Source organism: Mus caroli, chromosome 11 (genome assembly GCF_900094665.2).
Source record: "Mus caroli chromosome 11, CAROLI_EIJ_v1.1, whole genome shotgun sequence".
NCBI classification, from domain to species: domain Eukaryota; kingdom Metazoa; phylum Chordata; class Mammalia; order Rodentia; family Muridae; genus Mus; species Mus caroli.
In genome coordinates this window covers 111,187,308-111,213,823 of record NC_034580.1, presented here as the reverse complement: position 1 = coordinate 111,213,823, position 26,516 = coordinate 111,187,308, and the positions used below count along the sequence as shown (strand labels likewise).

At 52.7% G+C, this 26,516-nt stretch overlaps 2 protein-coding genes across 3 annotated transcripts in view; one reads left to right on the top strand and one right to left on the bottom strand.

Annotated features, from left to right (window-relative positions):
• Positions 1-623: 623 nt before the first annotated feature.
• Hid1 (HID1 domain containing) lies at positions 624-20,481 on the top strand. Of its 2 annotated transcripts, none has more exons than XM_021177179.2 (19): positions 624-786; positions 6,550-6,699; positions 7,826-7,996; positions 8,533-8,649; positions 9,258-9,364; positions 9,556-9,672; positions 11,370-11,592; positions 11,794-11,850; positions 12,775-12,915; positions 13,096-13,186; positions 13,451-13,602; positions 13,710-13,788; positions 15,493-15,657; positions 17,087-17,314; positions 17,635-17,741; positions 18,267-18,347; positions 19,072-19,163; positions 19,290-19,448; positions 19,713-20,481. In XM_021177179.2, exons 1-19 carry the CDS (start codon positions 721-723, stop codon positions 19,774-19,776), a joined length of 2,367 nt encoding a protein of 788 aa, XP_021032838.1. In that variant the 5' UTR covers positions 624-720; the 3' UTR covers positions 19,777-20,481. The 2 variants fall into 2 exon arrangements, with proteins under 2 accessions (XP_021032838.1, XP_021032839.1); XM_021177180.2 differs by having other exon boundaries at positions 626-786; positions 8,536-8,649.
• A 793-nt stretch (positions 20,482-21,274) lies between these two features.
• Positions 21,275-26,516, bottom strand: part of Otop3 (otopetrin 3) — a 12,101-nt gene continuing 6,859 nt past the window's right edge. Inside the window, exons 4-5 of the mRNA XM_021175976.1 lie at positions 23,006-23,869; positions 21,275-21,899 (exon numbers count right to left, since the gene is read on the bottom strand). Of these exons, the coding sequence (XP_021031635.1) occupies positions 21,729-21,899; positions 23,006-23,869 (1,035 nt within the window). The 3' untranslated portion in view covers positions 21,275-21,728. The remainder of the gene's footprint in view (positions 21,900-23,005; positions 23,870-26,516) is intronic.

Genomic DNA, 26,516 nt, shown 5'->3' with positions numbered 1-26,516 from the left:
GAACAGGGACACTGAGTCAGCCCATCCTTCCACACAAGCAAGAGCTAAACCTTTTAAGGGTTAGAATAACTTCAAGGCTAGACACATGGATTTGATAGGTCAGAAAGAGAAGCAAACAGAAAGGAAGGAAGGAAGGAAGAAAGGAGAGGAGAGGAGAGGAGAGGAGAGGAGAGGAGAGGAGAGGAGAGGAGAAGAGAAGAGAAGAGAAGAGAAGAGAAGAGAAGAGAAGAGAAGAGAAGAGAAGAGAAGAGAAGAGAAGAGAAGAGAAGAAGAGAAAAGAGAAAAAGCAAGCAAGCCCAAATAGCAACAATAATACGAAAGCATGAACATCAGGTAGAGAGGATTGGAGGAGAAACTGCGGGTCTGAGCAGGAATGAAGAATGAAGGTGGAGGCAGGAGATGAGATACCAGGAGGGTTTCAGTCTTGCGGACTGAGGATCGGGGACAACACTCAGTAGCAGACGAAAGGACCAGGAGTTGGGTTCCACGGAGAACTCTGGACCTCTTCTTGGAGGCCTGAGCGGCAGGTGCAGAGGCGGGGCCTCGTGGGGGCGGATCTAAAGGCGGAGCCACAGGGGCGGGGCCGACGCCTGCGGCGGGCGGGGTTCGCAGCTTCGCTCCCCAGAGAGCAGCCGGGGCTGCGGAGCTGGAGCTGGAGTCACAGCCGGAGCCCGCGGCAGAGTCAGAATCTGGGGTCGGGCTGGAGCGGGCTCCATCGACATGGGATCCGCAGACTCCAAGCTGAACTTCCGGAAGGCGGTGATCCAGCTGACCACCAAGACGCAGGTGCGCCTGGGGGCCCAGCCTCTTCATCCACCTGCCGGCCCTGGGGGCAGGGCAGGGCCGGGGGCTGGGGGAACATGGTTCACCCGAGGGTGAGGTGACCGGCTAATCCAGAGGGGGATGCTGAGACAAGCACCGGAACGGGACTTTTCCTTTGTAACTAGGGCTCCATCCCTGCCTCTGGGAGCCCACCCTATGCCTACTCTCCCCTGGGAACATTCTCCCGGGCACTGCTGCTGCCACCTTAGGCTGACGTGTGCCTACTCCTGGAACCGGCGGCGACAACGTTATCCGCCCCCTGTCCCGCCCCCCGGTGCCCGCAGCCTCGCTTAACCAGCCTCTTCCCGCTCCCACCTACCCATCCATCGCCCCGCTTATCTCCCTGCCCCTCAGTGCCCATGGTCCCGGACATACAGCCCCGGCTGACTCAATGCAAACAAAGCCGGGCCGGCGCCTGCCTGGGTTGGGGAAAACAGCTGGTGCGCGATGGCAACGGTGGCAGCGGTGGCCTCTCTGGGCCCTGGCTGATGCCTGAGGGCAGGGAAGGCCCAGGTCTTCCTGGGAGCTCATAGAGTGGCAGGCAGCGGCAGCTGGGTAAGAGGAGCTGTCCTCAGGCCTAGGGAAGCCAGCTTTCCAGCTAGTGATGATCCAGGGGCTTCTCCAGGCCTGGTGGAGCTGATTGGCTGTGCTTTTTGGCACCCATAGGGATTCGGGGGTTCAGGGGTTCGGGGATGAGGAGATTATCATTAGTCTGTTGGAGAGGAAGCCATGGGTAACTCCAGTCCACACTCTCCCCCTCCCCCCATCCCCGGAGTCTACAAGTGTCACAGAAGCTGCCTCCTATCTTCAGCACACACCTCTTGACCCAGCAAGGTTCCTTCCCTGTCGTCCCTTCAATCTTCATTTCTGGAAACCAGGCTACTCTGGAGATACCAGCAGCCTCTCCAAGGCCCTGACTGTCAAAGGGCTCTGGACCTACTGCCATCTGGAACCCCACCCCCATCCTCCTGTTCTCAGAGCTCTATATTGTTCTTGGCCAGTGTGAGTGGGATTAGGAGAGCTGCCTTCCCACAACCAGCCAGTCACAGCCTCAGAGAGCAGACCACTACTCCCACACCCTGTTACCCACCTTGGAAAGGTCAGAGGCCGAGGGAAGGAATGCCAGGGCCTCTAGAGAGCCCATTTCTATCTGAGAGGCACTTGGCGAAAACCCAGAACTGCTTCTTTTTTGCTTCCCATGGCTTGTTCCAGAACGTCAGACGTGAGACTCTCGATCAGTGGGTAGCAGAAAAGGGTGGTATGTGGTATTTTGCACAGTGTAGGGTGGTGGGGGAGTGTCTCCCATGTTTGCCCTGCCTGGGGAGGAGCTGGCTTGTTGGAAGATGGTTTGGTGGGCTGAGCAGATCCTTTGGCAGCAGGCTTAAACCCAACCAGATCTAGAAAGCTGGGCACCCTCCCCCTGAATACTACATCAGTAAGTTTGTACCTGGTTGAGATAGTCGGTTCTCAGATGAAGACAGTTGCTTGGATCAGGGTCTAGAATAGATTGGAGACCCAGTGTAGACTATTCCCCTTTTTCCTCCCCCATCTTCCTCTTCCTCCTCCCCCTTCTCCTATCTCTCCTCTTCTTCCTCCTTTCCTTCCCCTTCCTCTCCCATCTGTCCTCCTCCTTCTTTTCAGTTTATATTATTATTATTTATGGTGTGTGTGTGTGTATGCATGTGTATCATGTATATACATGAAGGTCAGAGGACAACTATGAGAGTCAGTTCTCTTCTTCCACTATGTGGGCCCTAGGGATAGAACTTAGGTTAGGCTTGGCAGCATGCACACACTGCGTTTACCAAGCATTTTTACCAAGTGCCTTTCCTGCTGAGCCATCTCACTAGCCCGTGGGCCTTCTCATAAGCATGGGACTCTCACAGGTGGGTGGGGGCCAAAGCCTTGGACTCTGTAGTGATCAGCTTTGAGCAGCTGGGATGCAAGAACCTGGTCCGAAAAGGTCTTCCTGGACCTTCAAACTCAGTATCCCCAAGGGGCTGCAGATGTGATGGCCACAGGATGACTTCACTTCTAAGCCCTCCGAGGCTGTGCTTTGGGCAGTAGACAAGTGGATCTTACTGTAGCCTGGGCCTGAGCTCTTGCAGGTCAGCCTTCCCTGCCTTCCTGCCCTGCATCCTGTTTTCTTCCTGCCCTATTAGCCAGCCCTGGGCAGGGCTTAACCCTAACTCTGAGGCCAGCCACATTCTTGACTCTTTCCTCACTTGGCTGGGGCCCCAGAGTGGGGCATTACAGGATCAGAGACTCTTCCCCCCGATCCTGCTCATTGAGGATGCTCTGCTGCAGGCTAGGGTAAGAGCTGATAGGTGTGTGTTCACACGCATGCATGTGCGTGCACCTAGGATAATATTTTGATCACCCGTCAGGACACATCGTCCTTATTGGGCTAGCTCAATGCTGGTTTTAACCCCTTACTACTCCCACCCTAGAAGGAGACTGTGACAACCCCAGCTTGGGGCTGGAGAGATGGTTCAGTGGTTAAGAGGGCTCCAGCTACTCTTTCAGATGAAGAGTTTGGTTCACAGCACCCACGTTGGGGTGGCTCACAACTACCTGTGAGCTCTGGGGAGATCCAACACCTTCTGGCCTCTAGGGACAGCCTCATGTATGTGTACATGCAGAGAGAGGCACATATGCAGGTAAATAAAAAAATAAAGTAAAAAATGTTAAAGCTACAGCTGGTCCCTCAGCCAATGCAAATGCCTAAGACCCAGTGGGATCAGGGGAGGAAGTGCGAGCTGAGGCTAACACTCATGAGGTCCTATGTTCAGTCTCCATAGTGAGAGGGACTACAGGCTAGCCCTGGCTACATGAAAAAGGTGGGGGTAGATAGATAAATGCTTGTTTATGAAGGGTTTTTTTTTTTCCCCCTCTGCTTCTAGGTTAGACCTCTAAGGCCCTCTTACATCTCGTTTGGATTTCAGTTCCGAGATGATGGTTGTCTAGTGAACTAGGTCAGTGGTCAGCTCTATTTGTATTCAGCAGGGGCTTCAGCCCCTTTAAGAGATCCTGACTACCTGAGAGGTGAGCTGAGTATTAGAGGTTTTCAGAGGAGCTCCCAATGAGGGGAATCTCCACAGGCCTTTCCTCTGAGATGTCCTTTCCCACTGTGTTCTGGCTCCAGGCCACTAGGACTGGTGAGGCTGAGGTCCAGCAAACCCCAGCTCCAGAGCCTCTCCTTTAGCCTATGTTTACCTTCAGCTGACTTGCTCTACCAGTTCTGGGACTGAGGGTGCAGCCATGAGTTACCCTGGGGCTCCCCAGAATGGGGTGGAGGGTAGGCACTTTGGTGAAGCCTGCAGTCCCAGCCTTGGGTTTGGGCAGCCCCCTGGCACTCAGCCTCGTCAGGACCTCAGCTTCATCTGCCTCAGCTTTGAGAGCAGGGCCAATGCTGGGCTGCTGGGCTGTAAGGTGAGTGGATCAAAATTTCTGAGTCAGAAATGTGGGGTGTAGAAGTTGGGGCTGGAGGTTCCCAAAGGAGAGCATGCCTGTGTGGTGTAATGATACACCCTGACCAAAGCAACTTGGGGTCAGGGCAGGAACTCAAGCAGGGCAGGAACCTGGAGGCAGGAGCTGGTGCAGTGGTCATGGAGGGGGCTGCTTACTGACCTGCTCCCCATGGCTTGCTCGGCCTGATTTCTTATAGAACTCAGGACCACCAGCTCAGGGATGGCTCCATCCACAATAGGCTGGGCCCTCCCAGTCAATCACTAATTAAGAAAATGCCTTACAGCTGGATCTTAAGGAGGTTGTTTGTTTGTTTGTTTGTTTGGTTTGTTTATTTATTTATTTATTTATTTATTGAGACAGGGTTTCTCTGTGTAGCCCTGGCTATCTTGGAAGTGACTATGTAGTCCAGGCTAGCCTCAAACTCAGAGCTCCACCTGCCTCTGCCTCCCAAGTGCTGGGATTAAAGGCATGCACCACCACTGCCCAGCTGGAGGCATTTTCTTAATTGAGGTTCCCTCTTCTCAAATGACCCCAGCCTGCATCAAATTGACATCAAACTATCCATCCCAGTGCAGAATTCTAGAAGTAAAATTTATCATGGAAAATGGTTGCCTTGGTCATTTGCCTGTATGATTGTCTATGTTTCAAGGACCATAAGTTATGTATTTTAAATTTTCATTTTTATTTATGTGTATTTCTTTGTATGTATGCCACAAGTGGGCATGTGCCTATAGAGGCCAGAAGTGGGCGTCAGATCTCTGGAATTATAAGAGAACCAAACCTGAATCCCCTGGAAGAGCAGCACCTCTGAGCCGGCTCTCTAGTTCCCATGAGCAGGTGTATTTTAAAGGCTTGTCTCAATAGGACCTTTGGAACTTTGTTTCTTACCTTAGTTCCTATGTTTTGAGACAGGCACTTACTATGTAACCCTGGTTATCCTGGAACTCACTCAGTAGACCAGGCAGGCCTCAAACTCACAGAGATCCACCTGCCTCTGCCCCCCAAGTGCTGGGATTAAAGGTGTATGCCACTACACTCAGCCTGTTAAAATTAAAAAACAAATAAAAAACCATCTTTGTTAGGGTGTGTGTGTGTGTGTGTGTGTGTGCTTGTATGTATAGGAGGGAGGTTTATATTGGCTTGAAGTGGACAACTTGTGGGAGTTGGTTTACTCCTTCCAATGAGCAGATCCTGAGTTTGATACTCAGGTCATCAGGCTTGGTGGCAAGCCCCTCTACCAACTGAGCCATATCTCAAGCCCAATGTAATTATTGCTGAAATGAGAAGAGTATAGTGGGAAATATACAGCCTGGGCAAAACAAAAGAAATTTACTGGGGTCATGTCTAGGAGTAGTAAATACAGGAGTGTGTGTGTGTGTGTGTGTGTGTGTGTGTATTGTTGTTGTTGTTGTTATTGTTGTTGTTGAGATGAGGTCTGTTGAATCCCAGGCTGTCCTTGAACTCACTCATAGTGTAGTTGCAGGTGACCTTGTACTTCTGATCTTCCCAAGTGCTGGGACTACAGGCCCTCGCCTCCAGTCCTAATGCACCCATTGTTCGAGATCCCCTCTGGGGCTTTGTGCAAGTGCTCTATCAACTGAACTACAGCCCAGCCTCAAGGCCTGTTTAAGATCTTGGATGAGTGTTGAGCTGATGTCTTGCCTTGGTCCAGCAGGCAGTGGGGGTCCCCAGGGGCTTTTAGGTGAAGGCTCCGTGGCTTTGGCTATTGCATGGGGTGGAGGCACTGAAGTGGGGGGGGTTGATTTGGAGGCTGGAGCTCCCTGAAAGTGACTGGAGCTGCAGCATGGACCAGCAGCGGGTGCTGAGAGGATTGTGTGGAGGTTGGTGGGCCTGGCACTGGTAGCTGTGCTGAGAAAGGATGGCTTGTGAGAAGATAGTACTGATGACTGTGAATGGGGTGCGTATGCCCTTTGGGGAGAGCCTTGGTCTAGTTCCTAGACACTTGACCTACTGGTGTAACCATGGGATGTGGTCTGGTGATGATGTCAGCTCCTCTTTTAGAGAAATGCGTGGACTTAGCCAGAGACACACAAACCCTCGGTGACACAGTGGGTTTTAGAACCTAGTGGACCCTCGCCCATACACACCTATCTTGTGGCAGCTGAATAAGGTCAGCCAGATGGGGAGGCTCCTGGGCGCTGGCTGGGATGGAGGATAGCCATGGTGGCCTCCCTGCCAGGGCTCATCTGTGAATGTTGAGAAAGGTGTAACTCAGGATACTGGATTCCCCTGTAGCCCGTGGAAGCCACCGACAATGCTTTCTGGGACCAGTTCTGGGCAGACACAGCTACCTCGGTGCAGGATGTCTTTGCGTTGGTGCCGGCAGCAGAGATCCGGGCTGTGCGAGAAGAGTCACCCTCTAACCTGGCCACGCTGTGCTACAAGGTATGAGCTGTCTGGCTCCTCACAGCTGTCCCCACCCTTCCCAGAGAGGCCGAATGGCCTAGTCCACGCAGAACAGAGCACTCACATCTCACCCACAGGTTCTGGAGGTCCAGCCTCTTTGCCTCCAGTTCTCCTTGGTGGGGGTGAGGGAAAAGTATCCATGGCCGCTGCTGCCATTTACGAGAGCTTTATCTTATCTTTCCACACACCACCTCACTTAGCTTTTCCTGTGAGATGCTCCAGCCTCTAAACAGAGATTTCTCTGTTACAAACGAGGTCTTAAAAAAAAAAATTGCCGGGTAGTGGTGGCACACTCTAATCCCAGCACTTGGGAGGCAGAGGCAGGGAGATTTCTGAGTTCAAGGCCAGCTTGGTCTACAGAGTGAGTTCCAGGACAACCAGCGTTATTCAGAGAAACCCTGTTTTGAAAAACCAAAAATAAATAAATAAAATTTTAAATTTTATTTATTTTATTTTATGTGTGTGAGTGCTTTGCATGCATGTATCTATAATGTTCCGTGTACATGCCTGATGCTCATGGAGAGCAAAAGAAGGCATTGGACTCCCCGGAACTAGAGTTATGGATGGTTGTGAGACACCACGTAGGTGCTGGGAGCTGAACTCTAGGTCCTTGGCAAGGATAGCAAGCTGGGTTTTATTGTTGTTTGTTTTATTTTGTTGAAGCCCTGGATGCCTAGAACTTACTACATAGACCAGGTTGGCCTTGAACTCATAGAGATCCACCTGTCTCTGGCTTCTAGTGCTGGGAGTAAAGATATGGGCTACCAAATGTGGTAGACAATGTATTCTTAACAGCAGAGCCACTCTTCCAGCCCGGGTCTTTTTCTCTTGTTTTAACCTTTAAAAAGGGCACTTTAATATAGTATTACACAAAAGGATTAGGAGAGAAAGAGGCTCTCAGAAGAGGTACACACTCTTTATGAGAGGGGTACCACAGATGAGGTCTTGGCCATCCAGTGGACTGGACTCTGCTCTCCTGATGCTCTGGGCTGTTTTTTCCCCAGGTCACAGCCTTCCTGAGCTAACTGACCTCTCCAGCTTGGGTAGCCTGAACCCAAAGGGCTCCTTCACATGCTCCTTCCTCCCTTGCTGTCTGTCCCCACAGGCTGTGGAGAAGCTGGTGCAAGGAGCAGAGGGTGGCTGCCACTCTGAGAAGGAGAAACAGGTCGTCCTGAACTGCAGCCGGCTACTCACCCGAGTGCTACCTTACATCTTCGAGGACCCCGACTGGAGGGGCTTCTTCTGGTCCACAGTGCCCGGGGCAGGGCATGGAGGGGTCTGTGGGCCTGGCCAAGGGGGGTTTGGAGGATCCTGGCAGGGCCACCTGTTTTTAGAAAGTATAGGTATAGGGACTTAGAGGTAGGGTACCACTGAGGGGGAAGGAGCCAGTGCCAATTTTTTAGGCCTTCGGTTTCTCTCCCAAGGGGCCTCTGCTTCCTACAGCCTGGAGCAGGGGTGCAGGGATAGGCCCATTATGTCTTTAGAAGGACCATACTGTCTTCTCCCAGGCCCCATCTACTCAGGGCTTATCTTCAGTCAAGTGCCAAGGGTTGATAATCATGATTCCCAAGATGTCCAGTACCCCTGGTGGGACATTTCTCATTATGCCCAGTGTTTGCCTCTGCCCTGCCCTCTTCTGGCTAAGGGAGGTTTGGGGTGAGCAGGAAGTCACTTCCTCTTTCCCTCCACTTTGTCTTCTTTCCTCCCTTTCTACATGTGCCCGCTGAGACCCAGTCCCATATTCACGACACCCCCAAGCCCTGGGGCCACCTCTCCTTGGCCAGCCCCGCACTGAGCAGCCTGCATCTTTAGCAGGGCGAGGAAGAGGATGAGAACGCTCGTCCCTTGGCTGAGTCCTTGCTCCTGGCCATTGCCGATTTGCTCTTCTGCCCAGACTTCACTGTGCAGAACCACCGGAGAAACGACGTGGTGAGACACCCAGGCTGGGCTCTGATCCTGCTGGGGCCAGCATAGTTACGGTTCTCCCGGTTCTCCCGAGTGCAGGGTGCAGGGTGCAGGGGTGGCTCAGAGGGCAGGCCTCCTCAGCATAAGTATCCTGGGTGGGATAGGGGGTTGCACTGTTGGAGAGGAGCCAGCTGGTGTCCAGCCTGCCCCTGTCTCCTAGGCAGCAGCACACAAGCACCTATTGTCTTCCCTGCCCGAGCTGGGAGGGGAGCAGGGCTGGAACCAGGAAGCCTGCCTTTTTACTCAGGCATTCCACCAGGAGTACTTTCTCCCTTCAGTTTGCCACACCCCTACCCCTCCAACCTTCCCTACCTCCTCTCCCTGCCTCAGACTGGGCTCAGCAAGTAAAATAATCAATGCAAGACTGCAGGGAAACGAGCCTTTAAAGAACTCCAACAGCATCCATTTCTCTCCTTGTCCATTAGGAGACTGGCATGGGAGGGGAGGGCTGACCTTAGGAGAACACTGGGGTACGTTGCTGCAGCTTGGGAAGCTTAGGGAGTCAGGGCCCGCCTCACACCGCTATTTGTTTTGTGACACCCTTAGCCCCTGTTACTACTTCCTGTTTCTAGGACTCAGCAGAAGATGTCCATTCCCTGGACAGCTGTGAATATATCTGGGAGGCTGGTGTGGGCTTTGCTCATTCCCCACAGCCCAACTACATCCATGACATGAACCGGTGAGCTGGACCGGGCTGGCCTGTACATAGCTCAGAGACCCAGCCCTCTTACCATTCATCCTCGGCCTTACATGGAGGAACAGGGGTCATTTTTTTTCCCCGTGGGCCTGGGCCAGGGAGGTGGGTTGATGTGTCAGCCCCTTCCAGAGAGAGACTGGGTTCTCATGTAGCCTTTCCTGTCCCTCCTGCAGGATGGAGCTGCTGAAGTTACTGCTCACGTGCTTCTCAGAGGCCATGTACCTGCCCCCATCTCCAGAGAGTGGCAGCACCAACCCCTGGGTTCAGTTCTTTTGTTCCACGGAGAACAGGTGAGAGGCAGCTGGCCTTCCTAGTCTGCTTCTAGGAACCCTGTGCCAGCCCTGACGGTTTTATTTGAGGAGACGTGCTGCCCCCTGGTGTCATAAAACTATAACTTAGCCATACATTTTTTTTTAATTATTTATTTTTATTTTGTGTACAGTGGTGTTTTGACTGCATGTATGTCTGTGTGAGGGTGTTGGATCCCCTGGGACAGGAGTTACAGACAGTTGTGATTTGTCATGTGTGTGCTGATAATTGAACCTGGGTCTTCTGAACCTTACTATCAAGACCCCAAACTTCCTGGGGGCTCCTGGGCCAAGGTTCAGGTCTTCCATCTAGAACCGCATTGTTTAGTAGAAATATAGTGTAAGGGGCTTGAAATGTAGCTCTGTGTATAGAGTGCTTGTCTAGTATTCGTGGAGCCCTGGATGAACTGGGTGTGGTGGCACACAGCTGTAATCCTAGCATTCCGGAGGTGGAGGCAGATCAACCAAGAAGTTTAGGGTCATCCTTGGCTACTAGTGAGTTCTGGGCTAGCCTATGGTACATAAGACCCTTTCTTGAAAGCAAAAAGGAAGAGAACTTATATATTTTATTTAGCTCGGTATGTTTAAAAAAGTGAGCCTTAAATTTGTAATGAGCATATTTCCTTTTCTCACGTTTCCTTCCCTGAATCCAGTGTGTACTTTATACTTCCAGTGTCAGCTGGATCAACAGCTCAATAGCACTCAGTCGCCAGCCACACATGGCTGTGGTTGTCCTTTGGGACAGTGGGTAGAGAAGAGGGTCTGAGGACCACCCTGATAGATGGAAAAGTCTGGATCGTGCGGGGCACGCCAGGGATATGGGGACACTTATGAATACATGTGGGTGCCACATAGTCATCAGTGGGACAGAGTACTTGAAGCATACACCCAAGCTGTGCAACCCAGCTGTGCAACCCAGCTGTGCAACCCAGCTGTGCACACCCAGCTGTGTACACTCAGCTGTGTACACCCAGCTGTGCCCCTGTGCAGCTGACACAGGTGTTAGCATTCTAAACTTTTAACCTTCCTGCTTCTGGAAGCTGACCCCTGCATGGCATGGCTCCCCTCTGGGTTTTGCTTTTTATCACCACAAGAGAGGGTCTCCAAGTGTCCCTCAACACCGGCCACAATCAGAGCCTGGCTAGTGTTTCTTCTCATAGCTTTGCCAGGCACACAGCAACCCTTTGTCACTCGCTCACTCACCTAACCTCTTGGATCTCAGTCTCCTCATGTGTAAGATGAGGAGCTTGAACCTTGACATCTATGGACCTGATTCAAGTCATGCTGTAGCCTGGGAGCCAGGGGATGGAGCTGGTTTCTGCTCCCCAAGGGGAGGCTGTCTTTTCCTTGCTCCTCTGACCTCTTGCCTGTAGCCCCAATGGAGGGTGTGTGACCCCAAGAACTGAGAAGGGCGTGAGCACGCTCTCTACAGGGAGTCCATCCCTGTGTAATGGACTCCTCTGCTCTTGGCCCAGCTTGTCCCTGATCACAGTCAGCCACATGCACGGATAAGGAGGGCATTTTCTATTCAGGAAGGGACAGCTCGTCCTTCTGCCTTCTGCCTGATAGCACAGCTCCCTGCCTGTGGCTGTGGCTGTGGCTGTGGCTGTGGCTGTGGCTGGAGAGGCAGGCGTGCCCAAGGGAGCATCCCTGCAGCCTTGCTCTGTGCTCTCCTGCAGACACGCGCTGCCCCTCTTCACTTCACTCCTCAACACCGTGTGTGCCTATGACCCTGTGGGCTACGGGATCCCCTACAACCACCTGCTCTTCTCGGACTACCGAGAGCCCCTGGTGGAGGAGGCTGCTCAGGTGCTTATTGTCACCTTGGACCATGACAGTGCCACCAGCACCAGCCCCACCGTGGATGGCACCACCACGGGCACAGCTATGGATGATGCTGATGTAAGGACCGGATGGGGAGATGGCTGGGGGGGGGCAGATGGTATCTCCATTAGCACAAGCCATGGGCAAAAGGCGCACACCATGGGAGGCAGCTCGTGGTGTGCCTGGAGCGGGGGAGGGTCCAACTTTGGAAAGCTCACTGCTGCTATCCAGGCAGACCTGAGTGAGGGATCTGCTCACCATAGCTCCTCTCCTTGGCAGCCTCCAGGGCCCGAGAACCTGTTTGTGAACTACCTGTCCCGAATTCATCGTGAGGAGGTGAGTTAGGCACAGCGGGGGTGGGGGAGATTCTAACTGCCCACCCTCTGCAATGGCTGTGGGGCTAGAGGAGTCTTGCTCTCCTGCATGAAGGAGCATAACCATCCTAAGTAAAACAATGATGGCAGTGCTTGGGGGATTTCGATGCACTGAAAGGATTGGTGGGAGCTGGGGCTGTGTGGCTCAGTTGGCAGAGCACTTGCCTAATGCACACAAAGCCTTCGTCGGTCTCCAGCATCACACAATCGGGATTCAGTGGCGCACGACTGAAAAGCCAGCCTCTGAGAAGTAGAGGCAGGAGGTTTAAAAGCTTAGGGTTGTTCTTGGCTAGCCTGAATGACAGGAGACTCTGTCCTTAAACGTAAATAAATAAAAGAAGGAAAGAAAAGAAATGATTTACAGTCTTAGCTGAGCCAGGGTAACAAGAGGGCTTCCCAAAGGAGGAGGTTTGCTGAGAGGCAGGGGTTCAGGGGTGGGAGGAACTGCGGCCTTAAAGTCCAGGCAGACTCAAGTTGGAGGGTGTGTGTGTGTTACAAGGGACTGTGGCTGAGCATGTCCCCGTCCCACAAAGATCAAAGCTGAGCACAGCCCAGCTTGTGGGGTGTACTCAGAAGCTGACAGAACTGGGGAGGACGCCTGTGTGATGGGGGGATGGGAGGAGCAGGACAGCAGCTACCAACAAGGAAATTAGGTGGTCAGGGGTCCATCTCGGGGTTGCCAGGAGCTGCAGCCTTGCGTAGGGGATCTTCTGAGCTGCTGGAGAGGGGGGCAGAGGCTGAACTTCCCAGGGTACTAGCAGTAAGAGCCAAACCCAGGTCCTCTGGGCTCTGGAGATTTGACAAGGTTATGGGAGAATGAGGAGACATCTGTAGGGGTATAGCTGGAGGGAGCTGGATTGGAAGGGCCTCTGCTTTGCCCTCTCAGGACTTCCAGTTCATCCTCAAGGGGATAGCTCGGCTGCTGTCCAATCCCCTGCTCCAGACCTACCTTCCCAACTCCACCAAGAAGATCCAGTTTCACCAGGAGTTGCTTGTTCTCTTCTGGAAACTCTGTGATTTCAACAAGGTGAGCGGACTCCGGGGCCCCGCCTGTCGGTGACAGTCGTGTGGAGACATTGCTGATGGATTAGTGGGGTCCAGAGTCCAAGGACTCAGCATCTGGGCCTCCACAGCCTAGGTGGGAGAAGGTGAGGCAGAGCTAGTCCTCTCACTGAAGCAGCCCGCCGGTGCTCTCTCTCGTTCCCAGAAATTCCTCTTCTTTGTACTGAAGAGCAGTGACGTGCTGGATATCCTGGTTCCTATCCTCTATTTTCTCAACGACGCCCGGGCAGATCAATGTACGACAGTAGTGGGCTTGGGATGCTGCGGTAGCTATGGGGTCTTGATTTCCGGTGGAGTCTAGCCAGTCTGTTCTACCTCCCAGAAGCTCAAGCCTGGTGCCCTACCCTCCCACACCGCGTTTCCCTGAACCCGTAACCTCCCACAGGGGCTTCCCTTGAACCCCTAACCTCCAATGGGGTTTCCTTGAACCCCTGAAGATGGGTCCTTGCTTCTCCCTCCCCCCCTGCTCTGTGTAATGCCTCCTATGTTGTATACCCCAGCTCGGGTGGGCCTGATGCACATCGGGGTCTTCATCCTGCTGCTCCTGAGTGGGGAGAGGAACTTTGGGGTACGGCTGAACAAGCCTTACTCAGTGCGCGTGCCCATGGATATCCCGGTCTTCACAGGCACACATGCAGATTTGCTCATTGTGGTAAGGGGGTGTGCATGGTCAGCCCTGAGGGTTGGGGTGACATTCTCTTCTTGGCTGGATTTGGAGGTGGTGGGTAACTCATGCCGTCCCCCTCCCTCTCTGTTCAGGTATTCCACAAAATCATCACCAGCGGTCATCAGCGGTTGCAACCCCTCTTCGACTGCCTGCTCACCATTGTAGTCAACGGTAGGGGCCCAGAGCCTAACTTCCCCAGAATCACCAGCAGGTGGCGCAAGGCCACAGGCCCACCAGCCGCCAGTCCCCGGGCTTCATGAGCAGAAATAGCAAGCTACATGTTACAGCTAAGCTTGCTAGTACTCTAGAAGGGGCAACAGTAACAGAGAGCCCATGAAATGGCTCAGCAGGTAAAAGCTCTTGCCATGCAAGACTGGCGTAAAAATGGAAGGAGAAAGTTGGCTCCCCAAAATTGTCCTATGACCTTTACGTATACATGTCATATAATAATCAATACTCTAACAAGCTCTAGAGCATATCGAATCTACTAAATTCAAAATATTAAGCTAGACATGAATAGAATATAAAAATCATTGAGGTAGCCTATGCTCTGTTTCACACTCAGTCTTCAAAATCGTGTGTGTGTGTGTGTGTGGTGTGTGTGTATATGTGTGAGTGTGTGTTCTGTTCCTGCAGGACATCTCAGTTGAGACTGGTTGTATTGCAGACATTTAATGGCCACATGTGGTTGCTGGCTATTTAGTGTATGGTAAAGGTTTGGGCTGTCACAGTTACAGTGTGGGGATTTCGAGAGCATCTTAAAGGACTACAGGCTGCTTGCTCTCTGGGAAAGGAGCCAGGAGGGTTCAGAAGGGTCCAGCTTGGCTGGGGTTGGGGGGTAGCAGAATGACTTTTGTGGATGTCTTTAGGCCAGCTGGTTCCTTGACTGGTCTAGTTACCATTCCTGTTGATGTAACAAATACCCTTACGTTTATTTGGTTTATAATTCCCATCATTGAGCAGGGAGGGGAAGTCAAGGCAAGAAGCAGCTAGTCACATGACATCCATAGCCAGAAACAGCAAAACTAACAGACTGTTGCTTGCCGACTGGCTGCATATAGCTCAGATAGCTTTCTCTGCTCCTAACTGATCAGATCCCAGCCTAAGGAATGGTGCCGCCCACATTCATAGTGGATCTTTCCACCTTAGTTAACAATTTAGATAATTCCTCACTGAACTCTCTTCCCAAGTGGTTTCGAGTTGTGTCAGGTTGACAGCATAAACTAACAATATACCATCCACGGTGTGATTTGAATTTCTGAGTGTCTGGGGTGGCTCATGGGTTCTAAGGGCTCTCGCTGGGTTGTGGGCTCTGTATGTTGATTCTAACAAGTCCTAGTTGAATCCCTGACAAGCAAGGCCAGCTTTGAGAATGCCTCTGTAAACAAGACAGTCCCTGTTCCCATTCCCTGGGACCTTCATCCGAGCTAGGGGAAGAGGCAGATGGCAGGGACGCACATAGGTCAAGACGTAGTTTCCTTTCTGACTTCCACTCACAAAGCTGCGCTGAGGAATACATATCTAGTGACAGCGTCTTGTCACTCTTAAAGGATGTCACATCCCGAGTTAGCACCCTGTCCTGTCATTTTATTGCTGGGGAACTTGGGCTCAGTTTATGACCCTCTCTGAACCCCAGTTTCTTTATCTAAACTCCTGTCTCTGTCCTTCCTCCCCCTGGGTTGGGGAGATGCTTGGGAGAGATGAGCTGAGTGTGCCTTTGATGTTGTGAAGCGGTGGGAACACTGGAGCCTCAAAGTCTCAGGGGTCTCTGCATGGGACAGGGGATGGAGGACGGGGATCAGTTGAGGTGAGCTGCTCCGCCCTGGCCTGGCCTCTGCAGGGATGGCCCAGAACAAGCTGACTCCTCCCTTACAGTGTCTCCCTACCTCAAGAGCCTGTCCATGGTGACTGCCAACAAGCTCCTGCATCTGCTCGAGGCCTTCTCGACCACCTGGTTCCTCTTCTCGGCGTCTCAGAACCACCACCTGGTCTTCTTCCTTCTGGAGGTCTTCAACAACATTATCCAGTACCAGTTTGATGGTGAGGCGCTGACCTGAGCCCCTGTGTAAGGAAGCCTCAGCCCAGGAGTCCTGCCTGTGCACTTATTGAGGCAGTGGGGAATCAAGGTGTGCCTTGTCCCTCTTCGATCTCACAGCGGGGGCATGGAGTCACAGGCAGGGGGCGGGGCTTTAGACAGACAACCTGACCCACTGAACAAAAGAGTTCATTTAGAATTGGTAGGCTGGAAATCTCAGAGTGGGAAGAGCCCTGCTGGCTGTCACGCAGGTGCCTTACCAGCATCACAGGTACAAACCTAAGTCTCAGCAAGCATTCACTCTGTGGCCAAGCGCACGTCGGTCCCGAAGCCTTGGTCCCCTCATCCCTACGATGCTCATAATGCAGCTGCTGTAAGTCCCTCTTGCAGGGCACACATCTTTAATCACAGAGGCAGGTAGATCTCTGAGTTGGAGGCCAGCCTGGTCTACAGTGTAAGTGCCAGGATAGCCAGGGCTACACAGACAAACCATGTCTCTAAAAACAAAAACCAACCCCAACTCCCCCCTCCCCAGAGAATATTGGAAGGCTTAATAACTCACACACGCAAAAAAACAAAAACAAAAACACCCCCAAAAAACAAAAACAAAACGCAAACAGCCAGCACAGCAAATATTAGCAATTATTGTTACTATTTCCAAAGTAAGTAAAATTTAGATGTATATTTGAGTGACGAGTGAGCATACAGTGGGCAGAAAAGCATTGCTTGGGAAGGGACATGTGCAAAGGCCCTGGGGTAGATGTTAAGCTAAAGGCTCTAGACACGGGACTAGAAAGGTAGATGGGGGCACTGAGTGCTCTGGAGAGCTTTGCATTTTCCCCTGACAGCTGTGGGAACTTGCAGGTAGATGATGGAGGACAGACACATACAACAGTGTCCTTCTGGACTTCCCTGTGGCTCACTGAGAGGTTACATATTTAATGTTGGGTTGATGTGGGGCTCAGGCTATCCCACCATGCCTGATGATACCTAAGTAGTGATCAGCTGCAAGGGGATTTCAAGACAGCGTAAGTAGGACACCGAGGAGCTCAGGGTTAAGCTGTTTCCCTGTAGCCTAACATCAGAGATCCCCACAACCTAATGTCTTGGTATTTTCATCACCTAATATCTCGGCATCCCTCACAGCCTAACATCAGGGATGCCCACAACCTAACCTCCCAGTATCTCCTATAGCCTAACATCAGGCATCTCTACAACCTATCTTGTATTGCCTACAGCCTAACCCTCCACCATTGCCACTGATACCCATACAGTTGGGTCTGTCCCATTCTGACTCTGGCTACCCTGTCCAGTCCTTATCCCTGGGGAAGATGTCTTCCTGTCGTCTCATTAACTGCCCTCTGGTCCTGGAAGCCAGCCCAGATGTGGAGTGGGAAGCAAAGCTCTCTGAGGACAGACTCGTTCCTCCCACAGGCAATTCTAACCTGGTCTATGCCATCATCCGTAAACGTGCGGTCTTCCACCAGCTGGCCAACCTGCCCACTGACCCACCCTCCATCCACAAGGCACTGCAGCGGCGGCGAAGGACACCGGAGCCCCTGTCCCGTACTGGTTCCCAGGAGGGAACTTCCATGGAGGGATCCCGCCCTGCTGCCCCTGCAGAACCAGGCACCCTTAAGACTAGCCTGGTGGCCACTCCAGGTCTGGATGCTGTCAGGCTAGGAGAGTGTGGGGCTTGGCTGGGGGTGTATTGTGAGGCTGTGAGTGTGATCTCTGGGGTGTCTTTCCCATTTAGGAAGGCAAGGAAAAGCAATTCAGCAGCATGTAGGGGTGGAAGTACTGTGTGGGCCTAGGTCACTTGATGGGGGTTAGAGGAGGTACATGGGCGGGGCTCAGAACTGAGATTAGCTATAGGAGGGAAGGGCAAACACAATACCTCAGCTGTGAATGGGGAGCACACAGCCTCTAGTACCAGAAGGGTACTATGGCATGTCCCTCTCTTCCTCCTGTGTCCCGCCCAGGCATCGACAAGCTGACAGAGAAATCCCAGGTATCAGAGGACGGTACCTTGCGGTCTCTAGAGCCCGAATCCCAGCAAAGCTCAGCAGAAAACAGCCCATCTGATGGGGTAGGTACTGGGGACGCCTGGGAGATGGCGCTGAGTGTCACTTGGTTTCCTTTCTCTCCAAACCCTCAAGTGTGGGAGTGGGTAAGGCCGGGGTACTCTGAGGTGGCCATGTTAGAACAAGGGACTCGTGGCTGGCATCACTGAACCGGAGGGAGAGGGAGCCGTTCACAGACCTCTCCCTTTTGTTTATCGGTTGCAGCAAAGCCCTGTGACCTTCGGGTTCTTCATCCATCAGCCTTATCTGAGTCTGGCCTTTACCCTGCCTTCTCTGTCAGCCCCCGGCCCTAAACCTGTCACTGGGCTGGGCTGGGCTGGGCTAGGCTGGCCCTTGGGCCCAGGGCAAAGGGTATAGGTCTGGACCAACCCTCTGGTGCAGCAGCTCCCCCCTCCCCCCCCCCCCCCCCCCCCCCCCCCCGCCCCAGTGCTGTAGTGGGGCCAGAGGAGACATGTTGCTCTATGGTTGCACCTTGTATTCATTTGTATCCATTCCTTCCCTGGTCACTTCCATTCATTTCTGGGAACCAGGAGTCCAGCCAAACATGGAGAGAGCAACGGAGATTGTCCAATGCATCAGCCAGTGGCCAGTGGAGCCCAACATCAGATTGGGTGAGGGACATAGCTGGAGGAGGTTCTGGGAGCTGGGGTTTGGGCAGACGGCACTGAACAGGGTTGGTCAGAGCTCCAGCTTCGGAAAAGACTAGAGTAAGAAAACCAAAGACAGGGACTGGAGAGATGGCTCAGCGGTTAAGAGCACTGGCTGCTCTTCCAAAGGTTCTGAGTTCAATTCCCAGCAACCACATGGTGGCTCACAACCCTCTGTAATGGGATCTGATGCCCTCTTTGGTGTACACTTACATACATAAGATAAATAAATCTTAAAAAAGGAAACCAAAGACTTTAGAGGCCACGCTGAGGGACAGTCCTTCCAGTTGCATGACCTTGCTTCCTGTCTGCCCTTTCAGGAGTTGCCCATGTAACTGATTCCTTTGTCAATCACCTTTGCTGAGTTCCTCCCCAAATCCCTTCCACTTCCTGTGTGTTTCCTGTGAGCCCCACTGATTGCTCTGGAAGGGTGTAATAAACATGCTTATGACCCTGCCATCCAGCCATCGTGAGGGTTAAAAGGGGAAGGACTTCCGGAAGGCAAGAGGCCCAGCAGCTGGCCCGTGGTGGTCGTGCTCAGCATGGCCTGGCCATTCCCATCAGCAACAGTTCCCCTTCACAGGCTCTGCTTGGTGCCATCCATGCTGTGCCTAGAGAAGGTTGGGGGGCGCTGTGGCTCTGGGTCAAGGACAAGCCTGTCCTGTAACTCTGGTTGTGGCTCTCACAGATCTTGTCCTGGAAGTCAAAGCTGCCGCTGCAGACCATCATGCGCCTGCTGCAGGTCCTGGTTCCCCAGGTGGAGAAAATCTGCATTGACAAGTGAGTACAGAAGCTGTCCGTGGAGGGGGCGGGCATGTGACCGTGGTTGCGGGGGAGGGGCCAGCCCAGGCTAGGGGTGTGGTTGTGTTGTGGAGTGTGTGCTGGAGGCCCCACCTCTTTCTCCAGGGGTCTGACGGATGAGTCTGAGATCCTGAGATTCCTGCAGCACGGTACCCTAGTGGGGCTTCTGCCTGTGCCCCACCCCATCCTTATCCGCAAGTACCAGGCGAACTCGGGGACTGCCATGTGGTTCCGTACCTACATGTGGGGCGTTATCTATTTGAGGTGGGCCCTGTGAGGGGTGGGGAAGTTACATCCTGGGGTGGATCTGGATGTCTGCCTGAGGACTGCCCTTGAGGGCCATAGCTCTGGATTCCTCAAGCCGTAGTGGGGCTAATGTCCAATCAATCAGGCTGAGGGTGGGCACTCATTACCCAGAGTGAGGCATCAGGTTGGGCAGGGGCCTTGTAGCTCTTCCTGGCTCTTCCTTGGGGGGAGGTGGAGGTCTACAAGGTACCCGCTGCAGATGACAGTGCCCTTCCTCTGTAGGAATGTGGACCCACCCATCTGGTATGACACTGACGTGAAGCTGTTTGAAATCCAGCGGGTGTGAGGATGTCGACTTGAGGGAATAGGGTCGGAAGAGCTGGTTCTAGTCCCCAGTGCTCCCAAACCCATTGTTCTGAGCTTAAAGATTCATTATCAGGGTGTGGGGCGAGCAGAGTAGTTGGTCCTGAAAAGTGCCCCTCTGCCCTCCAGGCTGTTCTAGGAGCCTCTTGTCTCCTCCAGAGATACAACCCCATCAGAACCCCTGCCTACTCTGGCTCCTCCTCCAAGACCTGCTCTTGTGCTGCCTGCCCCCAGAAGCTGCCAGGTCACTGTGCCCTAATGGGTTGTCTCATAAAGGAGCCATGTGCTGCCCCGTGAGGGCACCTAGTCATGGTAAAGGGAGTTCTGGCTGCCTAGTCTGAGACTACTGTTCCAGGCATTCCTTTTGCCAGCGCCCTGGCTAGGAAGAGTGACTCAGCCGCTAGTGAAGGAGGCTGGAGGCTGACGCTTGTGAAGCAGGACCGTGGAGTGTGCTTCAGGGGCTTGGAGTAGGGTATTGAGAGTACCCTGTTACTGTCCGGGGTCGGGGGAATCTGCCTGGCTGGCAGAGCCTGAAGGATGTCGGTGTCCCTGCCTTATCTGCGGCCTGGGTGGTGGGAGTGTGTAATGAGCCCCAGCTCTGGCCTCCTGGTCGCCCTTGCCCTCCCTGTGTCAGTACAATCTTTGCTCTGTACAATCGGCCACTTTACACAATAAAATGTCCCTCCCAGTGCTGTTGTGTCTCTGTACCTGGAATTGTGGGGAGGTGCCTGGCTAGGGCTTTTATCTTCAGGGCAGCTGGGGACTCTATACCCCAGAGGTCATCCCTGGAGGGCTCTTGTTCCATGACTCAGCCATTTTGATGATGATGATGGTGTGTGTGTGTGTGTGTGTGTGTGTGTGCATGTGCGTGCTCCTGACTGCAGTACTGTGCTCTGTCCCCCAGGGTTTGGCTACAGTTACCTAGAGAAAAGCCCGCACAGGAGAGGCCAAAAGCCTAAGCCTTAGGTAGCCAGAATCAGTATTGAGGAGACCTGGGTCAGGGCTTGACAGTGTATAGCTTCATAGGAGCAGGGGGATTCTGGGAAGGGCAGAGCCTTGTCTGCAGGGCCAGGGACATACTCACTGGGCCTCACCCTGGACCTATTTTTTTCTGGGTTCAGAGAGATGGATGGCGTGCTAGTGCTGCCTGCTTGTTCATCTTCCTGCCTCACCCAGTGGCTCAAAGGACCAGGCAGGCCTGGGCACTAGGCAGGCAGAGGCCACAGTGACCACCCATAGTGAGCCAGTTGCAAAAATGCCCCCGAGGCTGTTCCAAGAGGCAGAACTGGTGAAGGGTGGAGGTCAGGGCTACACAAGCCCAGACCTATCTCTTCCTGCTTGTCCATAGATGAGACAGATTATCTGGGGTAGACGGCTCCTGGCTGAGGAGCGGGACTATCCTGCTGGTGAGGACTCTCCTCACCACACCTGGAGTGGCAGTTCTGTCCCCAGAACAAACACCACAAAGGCCGAAGGGAATCGATCAAACAAACAGAGTTTATGAAAGCCGGAAAGAGCTGTTGGGCCCTGCCTGGCAGCTAATGAATGAGCTCATTAGGAGATGGGCAGGGCTGCCTGCCAAGCTTGGAGTGCTGGGGTTTGAGCTCTCAGTTGGAGTTCTGAGCTTCTAGGATGTCCCACAGAAGGACTCAGCCTCTTCCAGCCCCCAGATGCCACAATTTCAAACTGACCCTCACAGCCTTTGGCAAGCCACCCGGGGTACATCCTTGGACTGTTGTCGAGAGGCTCAGTTTCCAAGCCCCACCCTTGGTTTTGAGCTCCAGGCAGTATCCTCTCCTCCTCAGTCAGGTTGAGGATAGGTCACTTTGGGAACCCCAGGCAGGTTTCTGCACCTCTGTCTGCCTAGATACTCCCGAGTTTCTTTTTCTGCCTTGGCACTTTCGGGGTTCTGCTGTGGCTGGGTTCCTCGGGCACTCAGGCCCCCAGGTAGACCTCCACCAGCCCCCCGACAGAGTGCATGCGGTAGAACACACCCAGGGGCAGGCCGAAGTTAACAATGGTGAACCAGGTCCTGTAGCCGTAAAAATCCTTTTCCAGCCCGTTCTCAAACTCTGGGTGTATGCCGAAGGCGGGCATCATCCACAGCTGGGGAGAGAGAGAGAGACTGAGACTGCTGCATGAATCTCTCAGGAGGCTGAGCTCAGGCGAGGCTGACCTAGAACTGGCATTTCCTGCGGTGCTACATCCTACCTCATCATCCTGGGCCTTGCAGAGCCGGGTTCACAGCCAAGAGTCTTTCTCAGTCCCTGACACAGAGAGCCTTGGCCACCCTTTGCTTACCCGAGGCCAGGCTGAGCCACACAAGGCTGCCTCTATACATGGCACTTGGCAGGACCTCCCTGCTAGCAATCTGTGTTGCCCAGCTGGACTGTCTGTGCCCTAGGCCCTGAGCTCAGACTTTACTATTTCAGCTAGATTACAGCCACCTGTATCTTCTCCTGCCCACCTGTGAGAATTCTACCCATTTCCCAAAGCCCAGATCAACCTTATCAACCTCCCTGAAAACCTGCCCTGGCCCTTGGGACCCATATACCCGTCTCTGAACTCCTGACACAGCTTAAAGCCAATTTATCACGTCTCTGCGTGGGCCAGCTGTTTCACATCTGGAATGTGTTTTCAGTGCTTTTAGAGGGTTGGAGCTAAACAACCCTGAGTTGTCCCGTGGCTGCCACTTACAGGCGGTGAGAGGAGGGGACTGATCAGAAACATAAGCTTTAATCTGTCAAGGGGTGGGGATGGGCAGTAACGTTGCCTGTCATTTGGAGGTATGGCAATGGTTGAAGGGCCAGGGGCCCATGTCTTGGCAGCCACCAGAAGCTAGATCAATGCAACCTCTTCTACTAGAAAACAAGCAGTTCTGGGCTGCCCCTTTGGCCAAATCCAATGGATGAAGAGTTCAGTGGTCATTTTCTAACCAGCCCCCTGTCGTTTTCCCCACCTAGACTGCAAGTCAGAATCTCACACATTTGTAAAGGGCACTTTGCTACGTGTGGAGCACATTAATTCGTGCCAGGCAGCTTGCAGGGAGCTGCTGGAGATACTCCTGGCTCTCAAGAAGAGTAAAGGAAAGAGAAGAGCGGCTTCCTAAATCAGCGGCTCTGGAGTCACACACACACCACGCCCACACACCACGCCCACATACCTTACCACGCCCACGCCTATGCCCCATGAGCTTCTGCCCAGACACTCACTGTGATGTTGCAGAGGATGAGGAAGAGAGAGATCTCCTTGAGCATCCTGCGTTTCCAGTTGAGGTGGCTGAAAGAGTGGATGTAGGCCCTTGAGGCTCTCCGTAGGTCCTGACCCAGCTCCCGCAGGGAGCCTCTGCGGGGTAGCTCAACATCCTGCTTCTCCATCACACCTGAGACCGCAGGCTCCCAGAGGGGGCGGCGGTGCAGGCCCTCGATGATGAAGAGATTCTGAGTGATGTGCTGCAGGATTAGCAGCAGTGAGTAGGCCAGGATGAGCTGGTTGAGTAGCTCGTGCGGCTGGGTGGCCACGATAGCCACGATGGAGAAGTAGGCGATGCCCATCTGGCCCAGTGCAGCGCCCATCAACAGCACCACATCCAGGCTGCGTGTGGGGTTTTTGAGGGTGTCCAGTTCGCGCTCCTCCAGCCCATGGATGGCTGTACCTGCCAGGCACGCCAGGCTCATGGTGGGCAGCACAGCCACATAGAACGCATAGTAGAGGGTGAAGTACTGGCGGGCTATGTCAGGGCCACTCGCTTCGATTTGGAAGAGCACAAAGACGCATACGCCAGCCACCAGTGCCAAAAGGCCCAGCAGTGGCCCAAAGATGGCACCGTGCAGGTGGAAGGGTGATCTGTTGGGATGAGCACCTGTGTGGGCTGCCAGGCTACGGCTCACGTTCTTCCACATGACAAAGAGCACGGCACAGCAGATGAGGCAGTACTCAGTGCTGAAGGGGTAGAGCATCAGATAGCCCTTCCGGAAGACCTCGCACACTGTGGTGTTGAGGCACATGCAAGTGTTGGTCCCGTTACCTGAGAAGAGATAGGGCAGGAAAAGACAGCGTCTCAGGCAGGTCCTGCACTGAAGAACTTAGTGGCCCCAGTCACTCTCACCCACTCCTGGATCATACGGGGTTTGGACAGGACCCAGCCAGATGTTCATTTTACAGATGTGGAAACATCTGAGGTCGGAACATAGAGATTGCGAGTCATAAAGTGATTACTGTTTTACAAAGGGATTCAAAGACTCTAGGTGTCGGACTTCCATAAAGCATTTCAGCCATGCTGTCCCTGAGGTCAAGCATTTTCTCCACATATTGCTAGGTTGGCAGAGCAAACCCAACATTTGCAAAGAGAAACCAGGCTGCTACATCTGAATACAGCGACCAACCCCAGCAGCCCATACTAGGGTAATCAGAAGGCAGCCCTTCTGGATGGGTGTATGGAGTCATTGGGGCATATGGGTGCCAGAATGCTTGAGCTGAATCCAGGTCACAGTCTGGGTGGGCTATACATCCAGTTCTAGGAAAAACAGGGGAGAGGGAAAGAGCTAAGTGCCACTACTGGGAAGCGAATGAAGGACCTTACAGTCATTGTGCTGGTTTAAATAGGTATGGCCCCCATAGAGTCACGTGTTTGAATGCTTTGCCATAGGGAGTGGCTCTCTTAGGCAGTGTAGCCTTGTGGGAGGAAGTCTGTCACTTGGGGGTGGGCTTTGAGTCCTCCATGCTCAAGCTATACCTAGTGTGACACACACTCCCCTTCTGCTGCCTTTGGATCAAGATGTAGAACTCTCAGATCCTTCTCCAGCACCATGTCTGCCTGTGTGCTGCCATGCTTCCCTCCATGATGACAATTGACTGAACTTCTGAAACTGTAAGCCAGCCCTGATTAAATGTTTTTCTTTATAAAAGTTGCCTCAGTCATGGTGGCTCTTCACAGCAATAAAACTAGGGAGCTGGAGAGATGGCTCAGTGGGTAAGAGCAGTGGCTGCTCTTGCAGAGGTCCTGAGTTCAATTCCCATCATCCACTTGGTGGCTCACAACCATCTATGACTGTAGTCCCACAGGATCCAGTGCCCTCTTCTGGTGTGCAAATGTATGTCATATAAATAAATAAATAAATCTTTTTAAAGAAAAGAACATAAAAAAGAACCTGGGGGGGGGGCTGTGATCATGATGTTAAATGAATAAAAAATTAAAATAAAAAAGAAAACCTAAGACACTTATTCTTAGAAGGGGGAGGAGGAGGAGAAGGAGAAGGAGAAGAAGAAGAAAAAGGAGAAGGAGAAGGAGAAGGAGAAGAAGAAGGAGAAGAAGAAGAAGGTTGGAGAAGTAGCTCAATGGTCCCCCCTACAGAGGACCCAGGTTCAGGTCCCAGCACCCACATCAGATGCTCACAACCACCTGTAACTCCAGTTCTAAGAGATCTGATGCCCTCCTGCCTTATAAGACATCCACACATGTGTGCACAGATCCCCCCATACACATAGCCACACGTAAAAACATATAACTGGGAATAAAATAAATGACTAAGAAATTAGAATTTTAACGGACATGCCAGGCATGGTGACACAATCTGCAACTTGGGAGACCAGATCGGAAGGATCTCAAGTTCAAGGCCAGCCTGGGCTGCATAGCTAAACTCTATTTCAGACAGCTAAGGGGGTTAGGAATGTGGTTCTGTGGTAAAGAGCTTACTTAAGGCCCTGAGTTTGAACCTCTATACTGCAAAAACAACAAAGAAGAATTTAAACTTGAAACAATATATCACACCTGGAATCCCAACACATGGGAAGCTAAGGGCGAAGGATCAGGAATTTGGGGTCAGCCTTGGCTAAGTAAGACAGCTCTATTGTGTATTTGACATGTGTGTGCACATGCATGTGTGTGTGCGCGCGTGTCATACTCCCTATGCATGTGTGTGTGTGTGTGTGTGTGTGTAGGCTCAATGTTTGTTTGTCTTCCTTAATTATTTCTCCACCTCATGTTTTGAGACAGGGTCTCCCACTGAACCTACAGCTCACTGTTTTAGCTAAACTGACAGGCCACTGAGCCTTTAGAATCCAACAATAATAATTGAAGCCGTGGGTGTGGCTCAGTGGTAGAGTGCTTGCTTAACATGAAAAAGGCTCTGTTCCAACCCCTAGACACAGACACTAACACACACACACACACACACACACTGCATCCATGATGTCACCAACTAAAGCTCCCTCTTTTCACAGAAGGTGAGGGGTGGCCACACGTGCAGGCATGCCGTGATTCATGCCCAGGGTGTGTGAATGCATGTGAGCTGGTGCACACAGGTCATAATACCACCTGTGGGTGGGACAGATACAAAGGTGTGGCTGAATCCCACAGACTGCAAGCTCCTCGTGTGGATTTATGGGATGTTGCTTTAAAGGCAGACTATACAGGTTCAGGATTGGCTGGATGGGATAACCTAGGGAGCATTTTCTACCCACAAGTCTCCCCTCCCTCCCCGTACGTTTAGATACTAAGATTGTATTAGGATAGCACTCCTTTCAGCCCAAGGGCTTTTTAGTCTCTTACAAGTAAATACAAATACCATAGGTTGGATGCATGCCTGAAAGACTCCTGAGTGGCCAACTCAACCAGGATTAGTGCCTGGCTTGCTGACAGCAACATGACTGATTGTACAACAGGTACCAGACCCTGATGGAACATGAAGAACTGTGACATGGGAACTCTGTGTGTGTGTGTGT

Bases quoted from the DNA above. Each gene is read 5' to 3' on its own strand.
- Hid1 (XM_021177179.2), top strand. From the start codon at position 721: ATGGGATCCGCAGACTCCAAGCTGAACTTCCGGAAGGCGGTGATCCAG. The intron at 13,603-13,709 runs GTAAGGGGGTGT...CTCTCTGTTCAG, and splicing joins ATGCAGATTTGCTCATTGTG to GTATTCCACAAAATCATCAC. The intron at 19,449-19,712 runs GTGGGCCCTGTG...CTTCCTCTGTAG, and splicing joins TGGGGCGTTATCTATTTGAG to GAATGTGGACCCACCCATCT.